The sequence below is a fragment of the Eumetopias jubatus genome, unplaced genomic scaffold (genome assembly GCF_037043125.1).
Source record: "Eumetopias jubatus isolate StellerSeaLion01/CBP00866 unplaced genomic scaffold, mEumJub1_p1.0 scaffold_1, whole genome shotgun sequence".
Taxonomy (NCBI): domain Eukaryota; kingdom Metazoa; phylum Chordata; class Mammalia; order Carnivora; family Otariidae; genus Eumetopias; species Eumetopias jubatus.
The window spans coordinates 71,245,652-71,273,130 of NW_028274807.1; the positions used below are offsets into that span (position 1 = coordinate 71,245,652).

Consider the following 27,479-nt stretch of genomic DNA (forward strand, 5'->3'; position numbering starts at 1 on the left):
AAGCACACAAGCATGCACGCGAGTGGGGGTGGGGCAGAGGGAGAGGGAGAGAATCTCAAGCAGACTCCCCACTGGGCACAGAGCCCAGTGTGGGGCTCGATCATAACCTGATTTGAAATCAAAATATTCTTTTTAACACTTGCATAAAAGAATGGAAACCTGGTAAAAAGCAAAAATAAAAAATAAGCAAAAACTATCTCTTGCTTGGTTCCTTTTTTAAAGATTTTTTATTTATTTTACAAAGAAAGACACAGCAGGAGAGGGAACACAAGTAGGGGGAGTGGGAGAGGGAGAAGCAGGCTTCCTGCCGAGGAGGGAGCCCGGTGCTGGGACCTGAGCCGAAGGCAGACGTTTAACGACTGAGTGACCCAGGTGCCCCTCTTGCTTGGTTCCTTTTAATAATAGTAAATGTCATAGATAGGTTGTAATTCTAGTGAGATCTAAGAATAGAAAAAAAATGAGCTGAGTGGCTCAGTAGGTTAAGTGCTCCACTCTTGATTCGGCTTGGGTCATGATTTCAGGGTCATGAGATCAAGCCCTAAGTCAGGCTCCACGCTGAACATGGAGTCTGCTTAAGATTCTCTCTCTCTCTCTCCCTCTGCCCCTCACCTATTTGCACTTTTGTGCTCTCTCTCTAGAAAAAAAAAAGAAGAGAAAATAAACAATACATTTCAGTTGTAATTTTAAAAATGCAACACATCTGAATTATTTGCATCGTTATCAAAACCCACTGAAAGCAATATTTAATTTCCTGAGGCTTTATGATAAAGTTACAAAGCATTTCAAAATTTAGCTGTAATATACATTACTTAACCAACAGTCTCTTCTTTCATTATATATGGTCTTCTATGCACAAAGCATTATAACACAATCAGAAGTACAAAAATGCAAGGATCATTAGTTCAAAGTTTTATAGTGGCTTGAGAGGTAAAAGGAGTGTGAAGCGACCAGTGTAAAAGACAACTGCTAATAAACGATATCATGGCTTACTGGAAAAAATGTATGCTCTATCAGCATGGGTACATCTCTCTCTAAAAAGTTACAATGTCTATTGATAGTATAGGGCTTGAAGTTTAGTGTATCTTTCATTTTACAGGTTTGCAGTATTCTACAGTAACTCTTTTCTGTCTAGTTTGTATTTAAGATGCTCTTCTGCATTCAGGCCAAAGGGCTTTCAATCATGGCTCTTGACTTTCAAAGTCCAAAGTCTTTTCTGGGTGATAAGCAAGAGTATCTTGTGATTTTCAAGGGAACTGGCATGTTGCTCTAACGCAACAGACACTCATGTGAACCTCTGTAATCACCGGCCTTTTAAAGTCTAGAGTTTACTGATTTGTGACTCAAATTTCTTTGCCGCATTATCAATTCTGGTTGGAACAATGACAACAATATACAAGTGGACAAGAAATTCAGTCAACTGCACAAACCAGAAAAGGTACTTTTTCCCCTGCCATCTCCAGACTGTGTCTTTATTCAATGGATCTTTTCTGGAAGAGTCATTCTTACCTATAAGGCACAGTATCTCAACACAGAAGAGACTAAAAATTAATGTTCTTATCAAAGAAATGACATCCCCAAAGAAGGATCAGATAAAACAATGCTATTTTCTATACCCCACATCCTAACTGAAAAGATTCCCCAGGGAACTACAAAACAAGGGAGCCTAATTTTTTGTCCTTAGGTATCAAGGTTAATGATCCAAGCCCTCCAAGGTTTAGAAGAGAAGCAAGTGGAAGTACTTGAAGTAAAAGTGGAAAGAGATCAATGACCAAGTCAGAAGTTCAATGAGGCCTTCCAGCTGAAAAGAATATAAATTAAAAGCAAGAAGACACATAATGCACCAGAATGAGCATTCTGATGTCATCAGAGAAACTATGTTCTCTGTTAGATCTAATGGACTTTTTTTTCTTTCAATAAGAAAACTACTTTTATTCCTGGGTACCCTATTTTGGTTATTATCTATATTTTGGTTACAACCACAAGAGTATGACCCTATCTGAAATTTATGGTCATAGCAAACTACAGTTTTGTACTTCTCTCCAGCGATGTTCTGCTTTTTTAGGGAGCAGGAATGAAGGAAGACAGCAAGTTGAACCTTGGCAGGGATTCTGCCAAGGAGGAAGTGGGGGTGGGGGCAAGGGAATAGAAGATGTGTGCAAGGAAGAGAGTATCATGACAAATCATGGAAGCTAAGCTAAAAAACATAGACAAGTGGAGACACAAGGGGGCAATCAAGTTGTAGTGTCAAAGGATGGAAGGTCAAAATGAGGATGAATTGCTAGAATAGGGAAAATGAACCGAGGTATGCAGTCAAAGAATTGAGGTGGTGAAGATACTGATAATGAAAACATCTAAAGATTTATTTATTATTAGAAATAGAGAAAGAGAGAGGGAGAGAGAAGAGAGCACATGGGGCTGGGGAGAGGCAGAGGTACAGGGAGAGAGAGAATCTCAAGTTGACTCTCCACAGAGCATAGAGCCTGACTCAGGGCTCAATCCCACAACCCTGAGAACATGACCTGAGCCGAAGTTGTGGGCTTAACTGAGACACCCAGGTGCCCTGATAATGATTAAGATATAAATTATTATATGGAAGCATGTATTTGAGGTGGAGTGGAGGGCAGGATAGTTAGGAAGAAAAGAGATCAAGAAACAAAGAGGCCAGACTGTTGAATAAGTCATCAGTGTGAATTTTGGCTGGACATCACTAAGAATGACAACATGAATAGTAGTGGCAAGGACAATGGGCCTGACACTAAAATCTTTAGTGACTAAAGCCAGATTGATGAGGAGGACACTAGATGACAACATAAGGGATAGGTAGTAAGTTGGAGAGTCTGATGACAAGGACTTCAGAAACAGTGATAGGTAAAAATATAATTTCTGTAAAAAGTTTTTATTTTATTGTTTTAAAAAGATTTTATTTATTTATTTGACAGAGAGAGAGAGATATCACAAGTAGGCATAGCAGTAGGCAGAGGAAGAGGGAGAAGCAGGTTCCCTGCTGAGCAGAGAGTCAGATGCGGGGGTGATCCCAGGCCAAAGGCAGACGCTTAACCGACTGAGCCACCCAGGCACCCCTGTAAAAAGTTTTTAATCACAAATGCCTTATTGAAAAAAAGATTTTATTTATATGAGAGAGAGAGAGAGAGAGAGAGAGAGAAAGCGCATGCATTCAGTGGAGGGGAGGGGGAGAGGATCTCAAGCAGATTCTGTGCTGAGTGTGGAGCCTGATGCAGGGCTGGATTTCACAACCCTGAGATCATGGCCTGAGCTGAAACCAAGAGCTGGACGTTTAACCAACTGAGCCACCTAGGTGCCCTGAATCACAAATGCTTTTTAAAAAACACATAGATAAATGATATGAACAGCCTATGTGGTATGAACGTGGGCTGGAAGTATATAACAAAATTCATAATTGTAGTTGCCTAAGAAAAGAGGGGGAATGGAAATAGAACCTTATGGAAGAGCTGAACTAGCAAGGGTAAGCAACTTTTTCACAATGTTCTATTACTTCAATAGATGAGAAAAAGAAAGATTATATATCTATGCCTATAAGGAAAACAACCAATCATTATTTAATTATTACTCTTTAGGACTAGCTCTTCCATTGTTTATATATTAGAATACGTAAAAAGGGATAATTCAATTAAAAAATAACAACTATTTTTTTCAGTTCGACATATAAGAAGCAGCCTGCCTGTTTGTGTTTGGTCATAATCAGGACACCAATTCTCAGTTCACAGAACAATTGTTACAAACACGCTGTTGTCTTGAATAGATAAGGCAGCATAATAAATAAGACTGATATTTACACTGGTGCATAAAATAGTTTATTAGTGAATTTGCATGTCTAATCACAAATAAAAATACATAAAGCCCTTATATAAAGTTCATGTGTAAGACCAACTGTATGTGAGAATGTTTAACAAGTAGCAAAGTTCTGTTCTGACACAAATGAAGTATTAAAAAAAAAGACATCATCCTCCATTAAAGAGACTGAATACTATTTTAAAAGGTTCAGTTATCCTTGAGTAATTAATAAATCAATGGTTAGATAATGAAGATGTACCACTGGAAGACAGTATATTCATTTCAAAATATAATTTATATTGAACTTATAATGATTAATGACAGTAACGAACTTTGACAGTTTTAAAACTGGAAACTTGCGATTTATAAAACCACAAATATTCTAAAATTCTACAATTTAAAGGAGAAAGACTTGGAAAAGCAGCCTACGGAGAGTACATTTAAGGTCTCTGGTACACACGGGTGCTTCTAATATCAACTCAATGCACCAAAGAAATAAAACTTCCATTTTTCAACAAATACAAGTACAGTATTTAAATCTTATCCCAGCTTGTACATTAAAAAAGAAACCGAAAATCAAACAGGAAACTTAAAATTACATTAGTACTTTTCATAACAGTTCATTTCTAGGCAACACAATTGTACTGTATACAAATACAGTTAGGTAATACACTAGGAGTTTGTACAAAAATAATATCTGTGCTCACATAACAGAGCACAGAAAGGCTCAAGTTGTAGAAATATTTAATGTTAGTATTTCTTAAAGTGTAGTCCATGAACCAGCAGCACCAGAAACCTCAAAATTACCATGGTTTTAAAAGAATTGCTTGTTAAATTTCTGCACTACATTCCAAAACTATTAGAGCAAAACAAGAATGTGCATTACTTGCAAATACCTTTGGTGACTGTTACCTATATAAAACTTTGAAAAAGGACACACTCTTCTTACTATCAAGATTGATTTAAATTTGATTTTTAAAAACTATTTAGTTAAAATGCTTAATATAATTCCTTTAAAATATTTAAAAATAGGGAAATATGATAGATTTAAGCAAACAGACTTACAGCTGGTGATATCAGGTGGTATATAGCCATCATTCATATACATACTTGTGGGTTTTGCCACTTTCAAATAAACAAAATCAGATGTGTTCTTTAAGGCAGTTACTGCTTCTTCATGAGTAACTTCTTCCAAACACACACTATTCACCTAAAAGAATATCCCAAAAGACATTTGTTTTAGGACATTTTCACTAGCTTTCTCCTTTTTGGTTATAAACAATTATACCAAAACACAGGGAGAAAGCAGGAGTGATTTAAGGAATATAAAAGTATGTGAAAAGAAAATACCCATTTTTACTATCACATCAGGAAGTTGTTTATATGTGTTAATGAAATAGCCAATCTTAATTCCAGTCCCTATTCCTCCCAATCCCCAAGCCTATTCCTTCTTCTACTCTAAGGTGTTTATGAATATATGTAGGTATATTTTAGATTTTTTTTTAAGAAAATGAGACTATATTAAAGTTTTTATTCTACAACTGGATTTTTAATATAAGGTATCTAAGAGATCTTTCCATGTTGGGACACATAGAGTTAAAAAACTGTTGCACAGTATACCACTATGTGGTTATATCATAATATATTAAGCCATTCCAATATTAACAGGTATTTAAACTGTTCTAAATAAATGACTTCTAATAAACTTACACTCACTAGTAAAGAATATGAGTGTATCATACCCATCTACTCAGGCTTTTGCCAATACCGAACAGTATCAATTTATAAAAAAGCTTGTTTCAATTTGTACATTAAGTTTTTACTTTCACTGCTTAATTAATAGTCGAGACTTTTTTCAGTTATTAGTCATTCATCTATCTCCTGTTATAGAAACAGAACTGACCTTGCTAAACTTACTAGTTCTATCAGTAGGTTCCTTAGGATTTTCTATATACAAGTAAAACTATATTTGTAGATGTATTCTACTAATTTTTACTTTTTCCTTCCCAATCTCAATGTCTTTTTATTTTCCTGGCTAGAGTCTTCAATACAGTCTGAATAAAAGTCGTAGTGGTGGCTTTCTAGACATCTGTCCATTTCATCTAAATTAACTAATATGTTGGCATATAATTGTTCATAAATAAAAGTATTTCCTTATGTCCCCTCTTTTATTCCTACTTTTAGAAATTTGAGCCTTTTTCTCTCGATCAGTCTAGCTAAGGTTTGTCAATTTTGTTCACCTTTCCAAAGAACCAAGTTTTGGTTTATCTTCTCTCTGGTTTTCCTGTTCCCTATTTCATTAACTTCTAATTTTTATTATTTCCTTCCTTCTGCTACCTTTAGGTTAACTTTGCTCTTCTTTTTGGTAATTTTTTTTTTTTTTTGCAAAGAAATATAACACCATAAATGTTTCTAATGTTTTAAAATTACAATGTACTAAACAAATACTCATTTCAGTATATTCCTCATTTCCCTAATTTGTACCTGTGTAATTGACAGGAGAGTTTTTAATGTTCTGACAAAAATTTTTAAAGGTCACAGAACAATCATTAACTTTTACCACCAATTATTAATGCTGCTTTGCAGGGTTTCAGCCACATGGTCATTTTTATGGTCCCACACTACCATGTACAGTGAAGGACTGCCTGCATTTTGAAATATACAGCTGTGGTATACTGTTCCTTTGGTGGCCTGCAGTGAGCCATGCATCTTGGTATTCATATCCCTGTAAAATCCCTTCCTACAGTGAACCTTGCTTGGCTATGTAACTAGCTTTAGCCAATGAGACATTAGTAACTGTGATGCAAAGAAAGGACTGATAAATGCCACACACGGGAGCCTGTCTTTTGATATGTCCCTCTTCTCACCATCCTGTGAGAAGTCTAATGTAGCCATGTGGGGGAGACCACTGGCTAACAGTTCCAGCTGAGCTCTCACTTGACAGCCAACCCAACTTGTCTACCACATATGACTGAACTTTGAAGTCGATTTCCTGGCCCTGGCTCAGCTACCAGGTGACATTATGCAGAACAGAGACAGACTGTCCTGGCTGAACCCTACCCAAATTAGAGAAGTGTAAATAATTACTGTTGTTGTTTTAGCCACTAATTTTTGTGTTTTCTTAAGCAGAGTTAGGTAACAGATAAAAGAGCTGACAAGATTTGCTAAGGGATTCAATAAGGAGTAGGAAGGAGAATGATCCTGAAGTTTTAGACCTGGGCAAATAGAAGGATAAAGTTCCCATTTCATGAGATGTGAAGATTGTGCAAGGAACAGGATTTGAGGGTGGTGGGTGGGGTGTAGGATGAAACTCAGAAGTTCATTTTTAGATATATTAAATTTAACCTGACTCTTGAGACATATGAAAGGAAACTAGATGAAATCTCCTAGGGCTTTTCAACTGTTTTGCCAAGAACCACTGTTAAAATTTTTTATATTCCAGCTGAGCACAAAATATATGTGTATGTGTGTAAAAATAAAACTGAAGTCAGAAAACAATACTTATGCCTATCATGTGCAATGAGACAGTAAGTTATTTGACCACCTATCAAAAAGAAGAAAAAGTGTACAAGGACCAAGTCCTGTCTCACTTCAATGTTTAGAGGTTAGGGAGAAGATGCACCAAAAGGGAAAATGAGAAGTAAAGACTAGTGAGATAAGAGGAATACCAGGAAAGAGGATGGTAACTGTTAAGCAAAATGGAAAAAGTGTCTGAAGGAGGAAACCGTGCCGAATGCCTGATTGTCAATTAAAATGAGAACTAAGAATTCGATAATTTCAGTGGGATTATGACAACCAAAGCCTTACTAAATGGTCAATCAGCATACACTGCTGGCTTCCCAACCACTGAAACTTATTCTGGAAAAACTATAAAAGAAAACATGGTATCTAAGAAATTAAAAAGTACAAAGTGGAGAAAGAAAGCTGTTTTCAACTGGTGTGTGTGTGCGCGCGCGCGTGCACACACGCGCACGCAGAAAAGCAGTTCAAAGTCAGCTCTTTCCTCTTCCCCATTATTAACCTGAAAACAATCGGCATATCTCCTTGCTGCAGCAATAAGCAGTACTGGACAGCATGTACAACAAAGAAATCATTTATATATTGCTGACAGGAGTGTACATTTTTATAACCGGTTTGGAAAACACACTGTTTTTGCTATAATGTTACTAAAAGGACATTCCATGACCATTGCTTAGGATAAATAGTTAAGTGAAACTCCTGTATGTACATGTTCACCAGAACACACAGCAGCTCTCCCTAGCAGAATTATTCATACTACCAAAAAAAAAAAAAAAAGGAAATAACCCAACTCTCCACTATATTAGACCTAGTTTATATGCCTTTTCAGATTTGCTTGAGCCTACCTGCCCACTAGGCTTTGGCTGTGTGCTACTGGAGAGTCCTGGCTACTGCTTCTCTCACCTTGTCTCCTGCCATCATCAGCTCTTTCACTCTCTTCTAGGGTAAGGGCTGTGCTTGGGTATGTTGTTCCATAGAGTGAGAGCTGTAAGATATCAAAAGCCTGTGTCTGATCTGTCTAGATCACTGAGGCTCTGGTTCTTTCCACCACTTCTGAGTTCAAAGGAAGTACTATGCCATGGAGTATGGGAGCTGGCTTCCCTAGCATTTGCCCAGAGGAACTGAGTAAAAGTCCAGAAATTTAGGACAGTTAGCTCCATGGGGTAGACTCTACCAAAGAAGAGACAGGGAGACAAATCCTTTCTTTTCCCTGGACGGCTGGATCTAAAGTTTAATAGTGTCACATCACCTGCCTGGAAGACTGTCCTATATGACAGTCAATCAGAGACATTTTCTTATGATATTATGGCCAGCTCAGAAACATAATAGCTTGTAATGACTTTCCCTTATTCTCTGCCTCTCATTTCATTTTCACTCACTCTAACTTTCTGAGATTATGCTTCCCAACAAAACCTTAGCATGGTAGCTTTTCTTCAGGTTATTTTTCCAGGGAACATAGACTCGGACAGTTATTGATGAAGACTGGACAAATAAACTGCAGTATAGTTCCAGAACACAATATTATGTAGAGGTGAAATGAATGTATTTTAGCTCTAGGCAACAATATGGATAAATCTCAGTAAACCAATATCGATTAAAAAAAGTATTAAAAGACTACATTCAGCAAAAGAGCCTTTAAAAAAATTTTCAGAATATTAAACAAAATATTTGGGCATATGTATGTGATTAAACAATTTTTAAAAAGCAAATGAATAAAAACCACAAATTGTTGATATTCTAGTTTTGGGTTGGGTAGACTTTAGCAATTTTCATTATACTATAATTAAGTTAAAAAAAAGGAAAAAAGTCACATGAAGGATGACACTATTTAAACAATTCTGTGCATCCAACTCCCTAACCCTTCAACAAAAAAGAAAAAAAAAGAGATAGGGGAAAGCTAGCAGAGGGGGAGAAAAAAGAGCTAATAAGATAATACCAAGAATAATTTTTCAGGTTTTGATTAAAGCATGATTAGTATTCACTTAAACATTTTTGGCAAGTAGAAATTACAGTTTAAAAAAAAGAGAAGACATCAAAATGATTTTTAAAATAACAGATTTCTGATACTTACTGCTAAAAGTTTATCTCCAATCTGAAGTTTACCATCTTTATGTGCTGCACCTCCTTCAATTATTTTGGTTACATAGATGCTATTATCCCCAGGAATATGTTGATTTCCAACACCTCCAGCAATGCTGAACCCAAGACCTGTTTGGAAAACACGAGTTTTGAAATTTCATCATTTAACGTGAATTTAAATCCAAAGAAATGGTTGAAAACTAGAAGGTGATAGTCTATTCACACTCATGTTTTTTTTTTAAAACACAATAGAATCTATTTGCTTTTTTTTTTTTTAAAGAGGGCTCAAACTCACAACCCTGAGATCAAGATCTGAGTTGAGATCAAGAGCTGGCGGATGCTCAAGTGACTGAGCCACCTATGTGCCTACTTTTTAAGTCTTATGTATTTGTTTTGTAGCCAGTGGACAATTATATATATATATATATATATATATATATATATATATATATATATATATATATAAAATATGGTGTTCCTATAGTTACAAATAAGTTCCTTCCCCCCCTCCTCAGGTTACTCCTTAAAGTCTTTTGGTAAATGTATTTGTTTGTTTCAAAGAGGCATTATAAAATTATGTTTCACTTTTGCTGCCATCATGATTGTGCTTCTAACAGTTCTAATGCCTTCACAAGATTAAAACAATTGAGAAAAAAAAAATTTTTGGTGGTGGGCAGAACTAATAGGCTTCAGATATGTGGATAATTTTGTTCTTTTTCCAATATTCTGTAAATTACTTTTATTTTTTTAAAGATTTATTTTAGATAGAGTGAACTTGATTGTAGGGGGATGGGGTGGAGGAGGTGGGGAGGGGCAGAGGGAGAGTGAGAGAGAGTTTTAAGTAGACTCTGCCCTGAGCCCAGAGCCCGGCACAGGCAGGATCACACAACCCTGAGATCAGGACCTGAGCTGAAACCAAGAGTTGGATGTTTAACTGACTGCACCACCCATACGCCCCTTTACGAATTTTTTAAATGAAGAATTTCTGTAATTCATAAATCCCATAGCTTTAAAACCAGACAAATTAGTAGCTCTCTATTCCTTTTTTCATTTGTTGGAATACTACTTCTTCCACAAAGCTACAAATTAGAATCAATATTTCCATTTATCTTCAATCCCATCAATGTTTTCAAAATTCAGATATCAAATATGAACTGTCCTCATTGCAGATATAACTGCTAATGACACACATAAATATTTTCTTATTTTAACTTAGCCTGTGCATCTGCATGTAAATGTATTTGTAGACTGATAATTAGAAAACAGCAACACTATACATGACTTACAAGTGTTTAAGTAGAATTCTCCTGAAGACAAAAATCAGCAGAAATGAGGGAGAAATTCCAAAAATTCACACACATTCTGTAGATTACCAGTACTGTTAATCTTAGAATGTAACAAATAAATTGATAAAGTTACATTTATTTCAGTAATTTCTTAATAATCTTTGATTATTTCATACCTTTAGGACTTTTTTTTTTTAACTTTTTATTTATTTGAGAGAGAGAGAGCGCATGAGCAGAGTGAAGGGCAGAGGGAGAAGCAGACTCCCTGCTGAGCAGGGAGTCCTATGCAGGGCTCAATCCCAGACTCGGGATCATGACCTGAGCTGAAGGCAGACGCTTAACCAACTGAGCCACCCAGGCACCCCATACCTTTAGGACCTTTAATCAGCTTTATTTCCATTATTTTTTCTGATACCGGTTTCCGTCTTTTTACATACAAGCGTACAATAGACCCTGCTTCTTTCAATGCTTCAACTGCTTTGCTATGTGTCACATCACGAACATCTACTTCGTTTACTCGCAATATACAGTCATTGACCCTGAGGAAAAACCCAAAATATTAAAAATAAAAATTAAATATTAAAATATCTAATTTTCACTTTGATAATTTTTTGTCATTTTCATTTTTAAGGTAAAGAGAATTATTTACTAGAGAAAATATATATGAAGAAACTTCATGTTAAATTCCACAGTATCAAATACTCATATAAATAAATACAAATATTTTCCGAGGGCCAGCAAAAAAAGTGCAAACAACAGATTATCACACAAAAATATTAAATAATAATGACAGCTATAATTTGTACGGTTCTTGTATGCTTACTGTGTAAGCGTTAAGGTACTTTATGCTTTATTTATTCAGCATTTTAGTATTTATTTAACAATAATCACCTGCCAGGTACTTGTTTTAGTGTTTTAACCCTTACAACAACCTGAAGGGTAGTTATATATTTATATTCCTATTTCACAAATGGAGAAATTAAGGCACAAAGAGTTAAAATAATTTTCCTAAAGTCACCCAGATAATGACTGACAGAGCTGTGACTCAAAGAAAAGAAAATGGAGGTTCAGACTAAATAATTAGTTTAAGGTCACAGAGACAGTGGTGGCAAAACTGAGATAATCACTGATATATCTAAAAATAATTTTTTGACTTGCTTTTTCAAACTAGATACATTTAAAAAAATAAAGTTATTTCTTGAAATTTATATGAAGCTAAAGATTACATTCATTTAATTAAAAGGTTTCTCATATAATTTATTTTAATTTGACACAGTAATATATTTTTTTAAAGTTTGATTTGTTCTAGTCCTAACTTTCCCCCCCTAGCTCTGGTCTCAGTTTAAACTGCATAACATTGCATTAGGGGGAAAAAATCATCTGAAATTGGGCAGGGAAGGAGAAAAGACAAATTAAAATATTAAAACTGATCCTAATAATAGCTTTCTTAAGAGGAAAGAAACTCTGTATGCGAAGACAGTGATATATTAAAGTATTAAAGGTATGTTCTTCAGTGAAACAGATGGGACACATTAATTTTCACATAAGCACAAATAAAAGACCAGTAACAGAATCGGGAAGTAAATGTCTGCATTTACATGAATGGTCAGATTATTAATTTTATATCCAACTGATTTCATTAATCTATCACCTGTCATATCCAGTGAGAAGAAACTGAAGAGCTTCAGAAGGTACCAACAACAGCCTTAAAAACAGATGTTATTTTTAACAGACCATATAAAAGTCCTTAGTCCTAACACTGATGACTGTTACCATATATATATATATGTATGTATATATATACACACACACACATATATGTTTATATATAAAAACCAACAAACAAGGAAATAGGAAAAGTGCCATAATCTATGGTCTAAGGAAACAACCAAGTGTGCTAAAGATATCTTCTACAATGGAACACTGAATTTAAACAGACCAATATTACTTTCATTAACTCAATTAAGAAAATGTATTAATTTATTTAAAATCTGCATAATCTTTACTTTTTGTGGTATGGAATACAAACTCAGATATATATCATCTCTTGTATCCTAAGTTTATATACATGTTTCCTACCCAGGAAATAAATGGAAAAGATTTTGTGAATATATTTAAAAACAAAGGGAATTCTCTGATTTCTATAAATTTGCTCATTTTTTTTTTTAAGATTTTATTTACTTATTTGACAGAGAGAGACAGTGAGAGAGGGAACACAAGCAGGGGAAGCTGAAGAGAGGGAAGCAGGCTCCCTGCAGGGAGCCTGACGCAGTGCTTGATCCCAGAACCCCGGGATCATGACCTGAGCTGAAGACAGACGCTTAACGACTAAGCCACCCAGGTGCCCCCAATTTGCTAACATTTAAAACCATCAATCAAATTTATTATTTAACATGTTATAATATCTGAGATAAAACTAAATTCCTAAATGAAAAGGGGGAAACAATGCTTAGTGCACAATTATCTCATTCATTTGTTTATTTGAGCATCTACCTTATGTTGGTTATTATGATAGTGTTTATTTGTATAGATGCCTTGTTCAATCTGCTTAAAGAAAAATATACAAAGTGTATTCAGCATCACAACATAAAATGCAAAACATACCGTAATCTTCCATCTTGGGCAGCTGCTCCCCCTGCAATAATTTTGGTAATGAAAATACTTGAGTCATCTCCAATGTGTGGGTTGTCTGTACCTCCTGCAATGCTGAAACCAAGCCCTGAATTTCCCTGGGGATAAAGGACAAAAAACTGAGTGTAAGAATTACCTTTATAGATAGGTTCCTGTCAGTTTAGAACCTAGAAACTGTACTAACTCAGGGAACATATACATAAAGGTGTCTGTGTAGGGGATATGAAGATTCTAAATTAAGAAATATTAAGGAAAGCTCTTTTTTCTCTATGAAGAATTCAAAGGCATTACTTCTGAGTAGGTACTAAACAAGTACTTTTGAAGTATAGTCTATTATGGTTCTTTCTTTCAAAGTATGTGCAATTTGCCCTTGGATCAGTCACCCATCTGCAGGGGTGTCACTATTAGGTCTCTTCTTTTAGAATGTATCTCACTCATGTTTGGTAAGGCAAATGTCTCCTAAGAGAAAAAAAGTGAAGTGATCTTCCCGCTGCAATTATTTCTGAGTAGGTAAAACTAACATTATTTCAGCTTTTTAAAAATGGGGTAGGGGATGGTGCTTTTCTTTTACTAACCTTGCCATCGGATGACTTTAAAATGACCAAATTGTATCTGTTAAGTCATCATCCTTGATACGTTTTTTTCCCCCTATCCCTGACATCTTTAACCAAGACACCTGAATAGCAAAAGGCATTTTTTAATACTAAAAGTCCAACCTGAGAAGTTAATTGGTGAGTTTTCTTGATAACAAAGTCAATTTTGCCAAAGCAATGCTAGTTTTTACATACTATATTTCTGAATAAGATTTTCTTTGAAGAAAAGTTTCTACTGCTACGAAAAAGTCTTTAAAGACAATTGTTCTAAGCAACGGTATTAAAAAATTGTTTATTTTTGCAAAACTGTTCTAACTCTGGCTTTCAGGCAATGCAAATAAGCAGATACATCTGAACTGATTACTTAACTGTTAATATTAAATAGCTTAAATATTCCCTCTACTATGATGTGTCCCAAAATTCTATTTTAATAATTTTTTTTGTCTAAAGTCTTTAAGAGTTACTAGAATACGAATAATAGTATCAATGGCTGTGTGATGTTACCAAGTCACTCAGGTACTCACATTCTTCTTCTTGTTTTTTAAAAAATTGAGATATAATTTACATATAACTTTGTATAAATTTAAGGTGTACAATGTATTGATCTGACATATTTATATATTACAATATGTTTATAACCATTGCTTTAGCTAACATCCCTATCATGTCACATAACTGTCATTTCTTCCTGTGGTGAGAACACTTAAGATCTAGTCTCTTAGCAATTTTTAAGTATATAATGTAGTCTTGTTGACTATAATCACTATGCTGTCCATTAGATCTCCAGAAATTAATTCATCTAAGTTTGCATCCTTTAACAACATCTCTCCAATTCCTGGTACTCAATTTTTTAGCAAGTGAAACAACAATGTCCAGTCCTAACTAAATAAATTTAAAAGGCACTGGGAAAGAATGAAGAATGAATAAGATAAAAAGTTAGAATTACATGTCAATTATATCTCAAGAAAGCTGGAAAAAAACCTAAATAAAAAAATACCATATTAAAATATGCATACTACATTATAGTAACCCAAATTCAGGTAGTGGGCAATAAAGATCTAGTATACATGTAAAAGACCCTCTCAGGTCTAGTTTCACTCAGAATCCATTCTGGCTTTACATATAAACAAATCTAATTATCCAGAATTTCAGCCTTAAACAGACATTCAGTTACTTAGGAAATTTACTTCTGTGAAACACTTTATTTCTCAAAATGCTTTGTCAGACAACATGGCATTACTGAAATACATCATCATTTGAATGCAGATATTCTTTTTTTTTAAAGATTTTATTTATTTATTTGACAGAGAGAGACACAGAGAGAGGGAACACAAGCAGGGGGAGTGGGAGAGGGAGAAGAAGGCTTCCCGCGGAGCAGGGAGCCCGATGCGGGGCTCGATCCCAGGACCCTGGGATCATGACCTGAGCCGAAGGCAGATGCTTAGTGACTGAGCCACCCAGGTGCCCCCTGAATGCAGATATTAAGGGGTAAATATTATAAGAAAATTTACATATCTAAATCGTACCCTTATTTTCTGACGGGGGAGTGCATAAATTTTCAATAGGATATTGTCCACTAGAACTATGGTTATCATTTTGCTAAAAAAGAAAACTGTTAACAATAAGCATATTACTAGCATACTAAATACTTTAAATCAATGTTTTATATAAAAAATAAAAATAAAACAAAAAAAGAAAAATCTGAGAAACAGACTAGAGAAATGTAAGGAGACATGATAACCAAGTGTAACGTGGTATTCTGGAAAGGATTCTGAAAGAGAAAAACATAAAAACTAAGGAAAACCAAATAAAGTATAGACTTTAGTTAATAATATTATGTCAATATTGGTTCATTAGTTGAAACAAGTAAGATGTTAACAATAGGCAAAACTGAGGCCAGGATAAATGGAAACTTTAGGTGTAACTTTTCTGTAAATCTAAAACTATTTTAAATAAAAATTTATTTAAAAAAAGTTATTAAAGAAAAGCAACATGTTCTAAAAATACCATGGCTAGTTTTATAATATGTATACTTAAAGAAACTAATATTACATGGTTCTGTTTTTGAAAGATCGTTTCCCTTGATTTCTATATGAGAGAGCAGTATATTTAAAGAATTCTTTAAGCACAACAGATTTATGCATAAAAACTTAAGATAATTAAGCTTTTACCCTTTCAAGTGTGATTTCTTCATATTCATAATCTGCATCAGTGCCATTAACCTAATGGGGGAAAAAAGAAGTAGCACAGAAATTTAGAATATAAAATCTGAAATGTCAAGACATAATTTTTGTATGATTTATTAATGCAAACCTGTTAAATGTGATAGTAATCAAATAATTTGGCTTCATTTTAATAATTTTAGGTAAAATTTTCAAGGAATAGAAGAGTACAAGTGTGATTGAGTTGACATTCATGATATTATGACTTTCATATACAGCTTTTATTTAAAAAAATTTATTTATTCATTTGAGAGAGAGCGAGCACATGTGAATGAGCAGTGGGGAGGGTCAGAAGGAGAGGGAGAAGCAGACCCTCCCCCCACCCCGCCCCGAGCAAGGAGCCTGACGATGCGGGGCTCCATCAAAGGACCCTGGGATCATGACCTGAGCTGAAGGCAGATGCTTAACCGACTGAACCCACCCAGATGTCCCCATACAGCTTTTAATATTATGGAACTTCAACTCTTTTCACTGCCTTGATCCACACATCTAATCAGGTGCCAATTCTTACTGATTTGAATACTTCAATTTTTCTGAAAACCATCATCTCTTCATTCTCATCTCTATTACCTTGATTCAAGCCTTTGTTAATCTCCTCTGGACTACTGCCAATGTAATCTACCCAACTCTTGGACTAGTATTCTTTGCTGCCCAAATAACTCTAATGTGTTTTACACTGATGGATCTTTCTGGAGCCCATATCTAATAATGTACTTGCTCCAAAACTTTGAGAAACTCTCATACAAGGCTCTGCATGAACTGACCCCAATCTATCACTTAGCTTCATTCCTAATATACATAATTCACTTCTTCATGAGTGTTACATACCATTAAATTTGAATGACTTGCTCTTTCCTTCACATATCTTGCACGTTCCCACCTCTGCATCTGTTACTTTAGGTGATTCCTCTGTCACAAATTTCACTTATATATTTCATGTCCAAATCTGATTCCCTATTCATGTTCTTGCTCACATCTTATAGACCAGGCACTTTATCTTATTCTTTCCAATTTATTCCCTACTCCCTCCTGGAAGTAGTAATTTCCACAGTGAGGGCCACTGGTGAAAGGTGAATAATCCTTGGGATCAGATTAATTCAGGTTCATGCCATAGCTTTAACATTTCTGATGATATGAGGCTGGGCAAAATACTTGATCAAGTCAAATAGGGATTGTGATAAACTGCATTTCTCTAGATGCCTCCCATCTTCCATCCTAAATGTTTTTTTGCAACATGACTAAACCATCCTACCCTCAAGAGATGTCATCTATTTCTCCTTCCCTTGGATCTAGGCAGGTTCTAGATGAGCTTTGTTTAAAAAGAATGTGGCACAAATGATGCTGTGTGGTTTCTGAAGGTCACGTGATGCCTTGTAATATTTGCCTTTGTTTTAGAAGGTACTTTCTTAGAACTTAGGAGCTATAGGGGCGCCTGTATGGTTCTGTTGGTTAAGCGTCTGCCTTCGGCTCAGCTCATGATCGCAGAGTCCTGGGATCGAGCCCCACGTCCAGCTCCCTGTTCAGTGGGAAGCCTGCTTCTCTCTCTCTCCCTCTGCCACTCCCCCTGATTGTGCTCTTTCACTCTCAAATAAATAAATAAAATCTTAAAAAAAAAAAACAAAACTTAGGAGCCATAATGTGAGGAAGATCAAATAGCCCATGGGAAGATTCAAATGAGAATTCAAAGGAGAATTAAGGCCCTTGGCCAAGAGCCCCAGCTGCACTCCTAACTAGCAACAATCATCAACTGCCAGTCACATGAATGAGACTATTTTGGATCTTCCAGCCTTTTCCAGTGCCCCAGCCAATATGAAGAAGAACCTTCCAGTTAACCTGGAAATCATGAGAAATAATGAACTGTTTTTTTTTTTTTTTTTGAAACAATATAATATTATTAAACCTTAAATCTGAAATAAGCATAAAAGTCAGGGAGTAATATTTTTAAACTAGGTTATGTTTTTTAAGCCACTAAAGTTTCAGGGTGGTTTGTTACACAGTGACAGAATAATGAAACAACAGAATAATGACATCTATGTAAGCTACTTTGCTTTCTTCACAATACTATAAGAAAGCACCCCTAATTCAGGTCCAGTTTAGGGCCTAAGGGTTTTTTCTTCAGGGCTTTTGAAACCCATCTCTTCTACCTTTTTGGGTTCTCGTGGCTCTAATGGATTCAAATCCAACTGCTACTTTCCTAACTCCCTTTCTCACCTAAATAGCTTTTCTTCTTGTTTTTGAGATGTTATGAATGCATATATAAATATATATTTTTTAATCTTTCATTTTGTAGGAGTGCTGACAATAACTCCATCTTTGGCCCTTCATCTTGTTCATATGTTTGCTTGATGACTTCTGGGCACCGCAAGTTCCATGCCCCTTGGAGATTAAAATACCTATCTTAGAAATGCCCACCAAGGCCTGGATGTGGGGAGGCTTGCTTTGGCCTCCCACGAATCTGTTAAGAGGTAATACAGTCTTTCCCTTCCCTGATGTACAGATGGCTCCACAAGATCCAATTAAAGTTTAGTAATTAATTAGGTGCATGTGAACCCCTGAATCTCACTACAATGCCCTTCTGCAAGTTCCCTCACTCTATAAAATCTGTGAACTGAGGCCCAGACTCTATGGAGAATAGCCATGCAGCTGCCATGGATTGTCAACCAGCCGAATCCACCCTTCTCTGCTGGTCAGCAAGTTACCCTGAATAGAACTGTGTAAACTGTATGGAGTGGCCTGCTTTGTTTTCTCATCTCAAAATGCCTTCTCAGTTTAGGGTTATTTTACTGTCCCTCCCCCACCTTCTAACAGATTTCTACGCATCTAGAATGCAGGAGGTTTATACATATACACAGCCTACCAACTTGACTGGAAGTCCTTTTTTTATGAGTAAAAAGAAAACCCATATCTGCAGCTATACCACTTTCCTTATTCTAAAGGTTATCTGTATCATCTTTATTTTTCCTTGCTCAGACTTGCTAAAAGTCTCAGTCCTTATCAAAGTGGTTTTAATACTGATTAATCTATCCCATTCTATGCTATTACTTTCTGCTTTTATCAATTTTTTTTTTTTTTAAAGATTTTATTTGTCAGAGAGGGACAGTGAGAGAGGGAACACAAGCAGGGGGAGTGAGAGAGGGAGAAGCAGCCTTCCTGCTGAGGAGGGAGTCCGATGCAGGGCTCAATCCCAGGGCCCTGGGATCATGACCTGAGCTGAAGGCAGACGCTTAACGACTAAGCCACCCAGGTGCCCCTCAATTCTTTACTTTATTCAGACTTTTTTTTTTTAACTTCTTGAGCTGAACACCCAATTCATTTATGCTGATTACTCTTCTATTTTTAAAAACATCCATTAAAGTTAATAAATTCTCCTCGGCACATGGCTTTGGCCAAATCTCAAAACTGCTACACTGGGCTCTATTTTTGTTCATTTGTTTATTTCCAAATACTCTGAAATTTTATTCTGGAAAACATTCAACATAAGTGTGCTTATACTGCCCTTTTGGTGTTAATAAGTAAAATTTCTATACTGTGACCTTAATTTCTGTTTTTAGAAATTTGAGATTTTCACCATTAAGCCTTCTCAAAAGGTAAATATATGGTAAATATGCTTGGGTGCTTAATTTAATGCTGAGTCACTGAGATCTAGTGAGGATTCCAGGAAGCATAGAGTGATCATAAAAAGGTGAAAAGTGAGAAGACCATAGGAAGTCTGAATGACTTTAGTCCTAAACCCTCAATAACTTAAAACTGTCTTATAATTTCATATACAGAGACAATTTGATAACAACTTTAAACATATTCAAACTGGGCTTCAAAATGCCAAAAGTACATTACCAAAACTACAAATTACTCTGTAGGTATCACTTCATTAAAAGTGAAAAAAACAATGGTGGTGTAATATTTTCAACAGCAGTATGTTTTCCAGCAAAACTACAAAATGGTTGGTTTGCTTAGTTTTCTTTTTCTATCTTTACAAAACGTGGCTTCCAATAGGAATAAAATGCTTGCCTAATATATTATTTATATTATTATATAAGGTTTATTACTCTCAATTAGCAGGATGGGGGAGATGTAACATGAGAATAAAACCAGAGGAGATTGATCTTTAGGCAAAATGAATATATTATTGACAAAATAATTTTTTCTTCTTTAAAAATATGAGAGTAGATCTAGAATACTTCCTGAGAACAGTCATTGCTAATGTTTTCTAGGTTTTGAGTTGAGGCCTATCAACAAAAGGGATTGTGTAGGGGATCAAAGCTGGAGCAGAAACTAGAAGTCAACTGGGGCCTGACTGTGAAAGGTCTGGAATGCTGTACTAAGCAATGAGAAATATTCTTGAAAGTTTCAGGGCATCAAATAGGTTTAACAGATTTTCCAGGAACGGAGCTATGGTAGTTTGGAACAGAAGAAGAGCAACTGGAGAAAAGTAAACTGGTGAAGAAGTTATGGCAGCAGTCTGGGTAAAAGGTACAAATTACAAAGGCATTTAAGAATAGGTGGTAAATTCCTAAATATTAAATCCTAACATTCATGGGAAAAAAACCCTACAAAGCTGTAACTAAGAGCAACTAATCTAAAAGAAACACGACCAGGAAAGAAAATCAGATTATACAACATATGTCTAGGTTAAGTTGTATTCCACTGATCTATCCAGTCTGGGACCACAACTCTGCTGCTTTAATTAATGATGCTTTATGTTTTATCATTTGGTAGGGAAATCTCTCACAATTACTCTTATTTTAAATTTTTCTTGACTATTCTTGAGTTTTTACTTTTCTATACATCAACACTGTTCAACAGAAGTTTCTGTGATGATAAAATGTTCTATAATCTGTCTTGTCCAATACCGGAGTTACTACCCACATATAGTTCCTGAGCACTTGAAATGTGACCAGTGCAACAGAGAAAGTAAATTCTAAAATTCTTCCTCTTTCATTTTATCTCATTCCTTTCTCCCTTTCTTCCCTGCCCCCCAAACACACGTGCTCTCTTTTCTGGGGCTATAACTGGTACTATACCAACTTTACAGATTCATCTGGGGAAAATGATGATCTCTACATTATCTTCCTGCTCAGCAGTAAGTTCTGCTCTCTGCTTACTTAGGTATTCTTTGATGCCATCAGCAAAGTTTTATAGTTTTCTTATTACAAACTCTATAATTTCCTGTTAAGCTGATTGCTAGGTATTTCATATTTTTGTTGCCAGAGTTAATTGACTTATTTATAATTAGTTGCTGCTAGTATACTGGAACAGCACTTATTAATTTTTAAGTTGTATAAATTTTTTCTTTTTAATACAATTTGTTTTAATTATGGATACATATATGCCATAAAGAGGCAGAGGAAAATTTATAACTCAGATGTCCTCAGTCCCTTATAGGCCCAAAGATTTTCATTTTCTCATCAGCCTATACCAATATATCTGAACAGGACAGACGAATCCTATAGCGTAAGGCTTCTCCAAAGGAAGTTTTAAAAAGAAGCCTAATTTACTAATTACTTGTTGTTTAGGTTCAATTCAGTAATTCCTTTCTAACTATACATTAATATTGAAAGTCAAGATTTTATCTATCAACAGTCATGTGACTCACAGTTCCTATTAATGCATAATCTCAGGCAATTAAAAACTTCAAACCTATATACCATCATAAGGTAAGAATTTAAAAATAAAAACGTATTGGAAGGAAGAAAATGTTCTTCCTAATGAAAAATTCACATAATTAAATACAAAAGTACTAACAGCAGAAGAATTTACTTATAAGAGTTTCCTAAATAATGAATAGCAACATTTAGGTTTTTTAAAAAATATTGGGAGTTATCCATTATATTATATATGGAAAAAGTGAAGACACTTTTAGTATGTAAGAAAACTACCAAAGTCAAATTGAATGAATTTTCCTAACCTTCACTATTTGTAGGATGTCTTAAGGAAAAAAAAAGACAAACAGATGAGAATTATTTCAACAAATTTCAACAAATTATTTCAACAACTCAGAATTTTTGTTTTTAACTTTGCCTTCCCTTAATATTTTTCACTATTTAAAAAGAGAGCAGGAATGCACAGAGACAGAATCAACCCCAATGCCAATGAAATTGTATCAATTAATACTAAAAATTGAGTATAATACATCATACTTAATAGTAAAAGACTGAAAGCTTTTTACCATGGATCAGGAACAAGATAAGGATATTTGCTCTTGCCACTTCTCTTAAACATTGTAATGCAGGTTCTAGCCAGGGCAATTAAGCAATACATACATCCATCCATCCATCCATCCTGATTACAAAAGGAAGAAGTAAAACTATCTCTACTCGCAAATGACATGATCTTATATACAAAATTTAAAGGAATCTACACCAAAACATTAGTAAATAAGTTCTGTAAGGTTGCAGGACAGAAGATCAAAATCTATTATATTTCTAAATGAATTCCAAAAAATCCATTATATTCTAATATACTAGCAATGACAAATCCATAAATAAAATTAAGAAAACAATTCCATCTACAACAGCATTAAAAGAGTAAAATACTCATGAATAAATGTTAAACAAAAGAAGTCTAAGACTTGTACACCGAAAATGAAAACAACTAAAGATGTAAACAAATGGAATGCCATCCTGTGTTCATGGATTAGAGACATAATATTGATAAGATGGCAAATACTGCCCACTTTTACCTAGAGATTCAAATCAATTCCTATAAAAATCCTAGCTGTCTTTTTGTTGCATGCAGAAATTGACAAGCTGATCCTAAAATTCATATAGAAACACAAAGAACCCAGAATAGCCAAAACAAACTTAAAAAGTTGCACGACTTATACTTTCTGATTTCAAATATTACAAAGTTATAGTAATTAATACCATGTGGTACTGGCATTAGGATACACACAGATCACTAGTAGAGAATTAAGAATCCAGAATAAACCCATGTATTTCTTTTTCTTTTTTATTTTTTAGAGAGAGAGAGTATGCACGCAAGCAGTCAGGGGGGAGGTACAGAGAGAGAACCTTAAGTATGCTCCACACAGAAAACCAGGCAAACACAGTGCTCAATCTTAATGACCCTGAGCCAAAATCAAGAGTCAGATGCTTAACTGACTGAACCACCCAGGTGCTCCAACCCATATATTTATAACTAACTGGTTTCCTACAACATGTCAAGACCATTCAATGTAGAAAGAATAGTCTTTTCAACAAATGGTGATGGGACAGGACAACTGGTACCCACATGCAAAATAATGAAGTTGGACCCTTACTTCCCACAACATACAAAAATAACTCAAAATGGATCAAAGATCTAAGTATGAAAGCTAAAACTATAAAACTCTTTGAAGAAAACCTAAGGGTCCTCATGACCTTGGATTAGGCAATGTTTTAAAGTACACACTGAAATCAACTACATTTCAAAAATGGGGAAAAAAGGACTTTTACAGTCTATAAAATTATGTACCATTTGATTGAAAAAAAAAAAACATGGGAACTACTTCCACTTAAACATCTCCAAGACATTTTCCTTTGGAGTAAAAAATGTTGGATTAGATTCTGCTGTTCTGGCTGCTTATCTTTAAGCGCTTTTTAACAAAGTTAAGTTTATAGAGAAGCACTACTCAATTTAGTATTAAGTTATAACATTTTAATATTTGAAGGTACATATAAACCTGGGTACTAATAATCTAGTCACTCAACTAGATTTCTAAAATGACTGAATATATAGCACTGTGTAAGTGACCACTGGTCAGCAACAGCCTTTAGTGAAAATTAATAATTTTAATTTAAAAATAAACTATAAATGTCTATTTCAACATTTCTGCTTTACATAAATATGGGGGAGAAAAAACAACCAAAAAGAGACAGTATTGCTTCACGTACTTTAACAATTACAGACCAGTGAAAGAACATCACAAGTACAATGTATTGAAGAATATGAAGCTGTGATCTTTGTATATGTATCAAAAACTGAAGAGGAAAAGCAGAATTATTTAAATGTGTGGAGGAAATTGAACTTACATAAGTTGACGTTTCCAAGCTATCTGTGTTGACCAGTACTGGAGGAGGATTTGCCTTTAAGAAAAGAATTGTAAATGTGTTAGCTTAACAGGACGATTTATACATTCCGTATCAAAATTCACAAATGTTAGAAGCAAATGAAAGAGTTGCTATTTCTTAAATTATTTTATATGAGCTTTCCATATGTTAATCAACGAATCCAGTTTCCCGCACAAGATGAAAAGAATTAAGTATAAACAGTTAATTTTAATTTGCTTTCGAGAAATAAATTATTTCTGCTAAAACAGACATAATTAAAATTTGTAAAGAAGTTTACCAGCCTTCTTAAAAAATCCACAAATACGCTTTGCATAAGAACTCTTCCGAAGTTGCTCAGAAATCATTAGCTTTTCTATTCCCGAGGATATCATGAAGATTCCAATCTTTTATCACCCAGAAAAAAATTCTATTTTCAGTTGCAATTATTGCTTTCCACCTGTTATTCTAGACAACTCACAGAATAACAACAGTCAAAAAACCAAAACGAAAGCAACAACAAAAAACCCAAGTAGAATAACATATGTCTGATTAAGTACGGACTGAAAGAAGCTTGGTTTTCTGGTTAAGCTGGAAAGTAGTTATTATGTAGATGAAATAAAATTTAAAGAATAAAATGCAATAAATAAGAAATGAAAAACATATCAGAACATATTACGAACATACCAGAAAACTGACATAATCCCCCTCAAAATTATCTTTCTCCTGCATATTTAAGAGTATAAAAGTACCATTTCAAATGACACTTTCTTAGAATCCAAAAAACGACTATCCTTTAAACAAATTTTAGGAGGTATGTTTATAAACATTAATAATTCTGCTATTCCAATTAACTAAAGAATTAAACATAAAAACTGTATGAAAAACATTATACACAAAATAGCCATTTTCTTCCAAGTGTATGGGCTTTTCTAAAAGGTTCAAATGTTTTACACTATTTTTAGCAAAGTACTAGATCTGGATGATATGATAAAATGCTTATAAAGACAACAGAGTTGCATGGTTAAATAATTATATAATATGCATTTAGGCTACATGAAGTAGGTTAAAAATGAGAATACTTTATATGCAGGTCCTACCTTTGAATGTAATAATCTTCAAATGATTTAGTGAAAAACCAAACCTAATAAATACAAATACTATTTGTTTTTCAAAATTTTATTTAAATTCATTAATCAACATGATACAAATACTACTTATATGATTATTATTTAAATAAACTAGTCAACTTGTAGACATTTGAGATTTTATGAATATCTGAAATTATCCAATGACCTATAGAGATTACTAAAATTGGTAATATTTCATCAAAAAAATTAATAGCACAACTTCACTGTATTTTGTTTAAGCAATTACAGAGGATGGCAAGAAAGAAAAGGGTACTTAAAGTTACAAAAGAAGTTACATTCTTCAAGAATTATGGCAACAAAGCCTTTTGGTTCCCTCTGCCATTTATTACCAAACATACAGTGAAAAAAGTTGTTTTGTATCATCATCATTGTACAGAAATTATCTTTTGATTCTAGTCATATAAAAAGTCTATTGAAATATATACAAACAAAATGATAGAAAGTATTAAATTTACTTCAAAATAAAATAATGACAATGAGAGGTCAGGAATGGGAGGGATTATCGATCATATGAGTGCATATGATTGTTATGCGGTTAATGATTGTTGTAGTTCGGTGATGAGTATACGTGAGAGTTCACTGTACTATTCCCTCTACATATAAGGAAGGTATGTTTATAAACATTATTCCGCTATTCCAATTAACATTTTTAAATAAAAAGTAAAGCAAAAAAATTATAGTCAACTGCTCAGTTTGTAGGAGATTAATAACTAAGGCAGTTGTAAAATATTATAGGTTAGAGTTGCTATTAAGATATTAGCATTCACACCATAAAATTGATTTCAATTTTGAAGTTCAGTTCAGAATAAAAAAATATAGACTAGTGAAATAATTTGTAATTAATAATATATGTACAGTAAGTTATTTTTAGATATATCTTTAGAATTAACATGAGTGAATGATTATCCTTGAAGGGAAATGATGGTAATAAAGAACATGAAATTGGACAAAAAAGAAGAGTGTTCACATTGAGGATTAAGCAAGAATTTCAACCAAAAGTAATGTCAGGATAAGAAAACCTAGCTATTTTAAAAAGAAAGATCAAAAAAGATGGTCTCAAGTAAGAGCCTATATAAAGGAAGCTCAAGCGGCATGACCTGACTGCCTCCAGTTTAGCTGCCTAAAATAAAGATAAAAATATTTAAGACTGTGTTAGCAGGTATAGAATTAAAACATTTAACTTGGAATAAACTATATTTTTACTTAGTAACTTGAGATTTTCTAAATTCTTGTGTTACAAAATACAGAAATCGTATCTGACAAAGTAGTAATACTCCCTAGTTCTCCAATTTGGAGGAGGTAGGAATGGAAATAAATGGGTAGGACAATTTGAATGGGTTGGAAGGGTATGTATGATACACAATTCAGAAAGACACAATACCCTACCAACAGAGCTAAAGAACAGGGTACTTCTAAAGGAAGAAATGCAGAAAAATTTAGTCACAGAAAGCACGTTCCTTATTTTTTTTTTTAAGTTTATTTATTTATTTGACACAGAGAGAGAGTGAGAGAGGGAACACAGCAGGGGGAGTGGGAGAGGGAGAATCAGGCTTCCCACTGAGCAGGGAGCCCGATGCGGGGCTTGATCCCATTACCCTGGGATCATGACCTGAGCCGAAAGCAGATGCTTAACGACTGAGCCACTCAGGTGCCCCAAAAGCACATACTTTAAAATAGATGAGGCAAAGAGTGCTAAAATCAGAAATGGTAGCAAATCTGGCTAGTTTAAGACCTTGGGATCTGTAAGCCGGCCAGTGGGTAGCAGAACAGGTGACATGAAATTATCAGCTTTACTTAGGAGTCAATCAAACAACAAGACTTGAGAAGAATCTACTTGAAAATTATTTCAAATGAAGAAACCCCTTCCCCTGCACCTTGCTTCAAGTGATACTTATTAAAAGACTTGGTTCTAGTGCTGTCTCTATCACACTCTACCATTTAGTAACTCTGACTATATAGGTAAGTCACAAGTGTTATTTTAACTCATTTACTCCATCTATAAAGAGATAACAACACATGCCTTTACCCAAGAGGACTATGTGAGGATACAGTAAAATACAAAGGAAAATTTACTGTAAACCATAGAAACCTACTGTTAACCTATTTTCAGTATATACTGGTATACTATAATCTAATATACCATTGCATATGTTTCAACTAG

The 27,479-nt window shown here is 34.5% G+C and overlaps 1 protein-coding gene across 9 annotated transcripts in view; it reads right to left on the reverse strand.

Annotated features, from left to right (window-relative positions):
* DLG1 (discs large MAGUK scaffold protein 1) overlaps positions 1-27,479 on the reverse strand; it is a 257,311-nt gene that overhangs the window by 87,746 nt on the left and 142,086 nt on the right. For 8 of the 9 annotated variants that reach the window (XM_088024979.1, XM_028100854.2, XM_028100852.2 and 5 more), the window contains 6 exons: positions 24,153-24,206; positions 16,093-16,143; positions 13,302-13,426; positions 11,067-11,236; positions 9,404-9,540; positions 4,879-5,023 (listed from right to left, as the gene is read on the reverse strand). In XM_088024979.1, coding sequence (XP_087881105.1) covers positions 4,879-5,023; positions 9,404-9,540; positions 11,067-11,236; positions 13,302-13,426; positions 16,093-16,143; positions 24,153-24,206 — 682 coding nt within the window. The remainder of the gene's footprint in view (positions 1-4,878; positions 5,024-9,403; positions 9,541-11,066; positions 11,237-13,301; positions 13,427-16,092; positions 16,144-24,152; positions 24,207-27,479) is intronic. The other variant, XM_088024980.1, reaches the window with a different exon arrangement.